The sequence below is a fragment of the Fonticula alba genome, assembly GCF_000388065.1.
Source record: "Fonticula alba strain ATCC 38817 unplaced genomic scaffold supercont2.1, whole genome shotgun sequence".
In the NCBI taxonomy this organism is placed as follows: domain Eukaryota; order Rotosphaerida; family Fonticulaceae; genus Fonticula; species Fonticula alba.
Genome location: NW_009242971.1, coordinates 2,809,630 through 2,811,296, shown reverse-complemented (window position 1 = coordinate 2,811,296; position 1,667 = coordinate 2,809,630). Strand labels below are relative to the sequence as shown.

Sequence of the window (1,667 nt, the reverse complement as noted above, 5' to 3'; positions counted from 1 at the left end):
GGCTGTCTGTGTGTCTTGCGTTCGCGCGCTCCCTCGGGGAGGGGCATGTCGGCCCCCCCCCCTGGGAGGGTGCTCGCATGCCCGTGCCTTTGGACTGCCAACCGTCCCCCGATCGGTGGCGGCCGAGGCATGCCGCCCCATGTTGTCGATACCTGTCTAGCGAGCCCGCCTTGGTTGGTCCCCCCCCCCCCCCCCCCCCCCCCCCCCCCCCCGCCTCTGTCCTCCCTCCTCCGGGGCCCCTTCCTCCTCTCTGTGCTGTGTGTCATTTGTCGCGAGGGCCAGAGTGGCGGATATTCGCCCTGTGCCTTGGTCCCCTGTCCTCGCTGCCCCCCTCCCCTCCTTCCGTGAGGCAGGGAGCTGGGGGTCGCGAGCAGCCTGGGCCTCTGGGTGTTAATTCTCCCGGCCCCTTCTTCCGACCTCTCCCCCCCTCTCTCTCTTTTCTTTAATTGTTTGCCTATTTATTTGGGCCTGGCCTTGTGCCGTTCGATGTCTTCCCGCCATAGTCTCACCTTGCTTTTTTTTTCTTCCCCCTCGCGTCCTCTTCGCTCTTTTCCCCCCGCCCTCTGTGTCCGCGATCTTCCGCGCCCCGTCTCGCCCTTCCTGGCCAATAGCCTCCGTCCCTGCCTCGCCCCTGGCCTCCGATCCTGCGTCCCCCGTCGTCGCCTCTGTTCCCGAGGTGACTGAGCCTGAGGTTGAGCCCGAGCCCGAGCCCGAGCCTGAGGTTGAGCCTGAGCCTGAGCCCGAGCCTGAGCCCGAGGTCGAGCCCGAGGTCGAGGTCGAGGTCGAGTCTGAGCCCGAGCCTGAGCCCGAGGTTGAGCCCGAGCCTGAGCCCGAGGTTGAGCCCGAGCCCGAGGTCGAGCCCGAGCCTGAGCCCGAGCCCGCATCCCCAATGGTTGATACTGAGCGCACGCTCGAGTCGCCAGCCCCGGCGAGCCCGGCCCCAGGGTCCATGCCCGAGGACGAGGAGGCCCGCCTGCGGCAGGAGATCGAGCGCGAGCGCGAGGAGCGCCGCAAGCGTCGCCAGCAGCAGCAGGCCTCCACCGGGTCCTCCGGGTACATCTTGGCCCGGAGCGGGTTCACCGGTGGCAGCGCCATCACCGGGCGCTCTTTCGTGGCCCCGAGCAGCCCGGGCATGTCCGCGGGTGGCGCCTTCTCGGACTCGCTGGACCCGTCGCGCCTGCGCAGCGGCACCAGCAGCACCAGCAGCAGCGCCTCCTCCTCGCCGGGTGCGTCCCGGTCGCCGAGCACCAGTTCCCTCGGCTCGTCGTCGTCCGGGGGCAGCACCGCGCGGGCCAGCTCTCGCTGGAGCAGCACCGACACCACCACCACCACCACCACCGGCGGGTCCTCGACCCCGAGCAGCCCGCTGGTCACTTCCCTCGGGACTCCGACGCCGCTGGCGGCCGCCCCGGTGGCCAGCCCCGGGAAGCCGCTCACTGGCACCGTGCCCTGCTTCGTGTGCCAGAAGAAGGTTTTCATCTCGGATCGCCTGCAAGTTAATGAGGAGATCATTGTGCATCGCGTGCGTGTCGCCAGGGGGCCGCCTCTGCCTCCGTCTTCCTGTTTCTCTGTTGCTCTCCTTCTCTTTTCCCCTGCTCTTGGACTCACGCCCTTGCCCTGCATTTCTTCTCCTCCTTCTTGGCGCCTGGCCCTGTGCCCCCCCCCCC

At 68.8% G+C, this 1,667-nt stretch overlaps 1 protein-coding gene across 1 annotated transcript in view; it reads left to right on the top strand.

Moving 5' to 3' along the window:
- H696_00600 (hypothetical protein) overlaps nucleotides 1–1,667 on the top strand; it is a gene marked incomplete at its 5' end in the record, with an annotated part of 5,435 nt that overhangs the window by 2,374 nt on the left and 1,394 nt on the right. Inside the window, one exon of the mRNA XM_009494479.1 lies at nucleotides 612–1,522. Within this exon, the coding sequence (XP_009492754.1) occupies nucleotides 612–1,522 (911 nt within the window). The remainder of the gene's footprint in view (nucleotides 1–611; nucleotides 1,523–1,667) is intronic.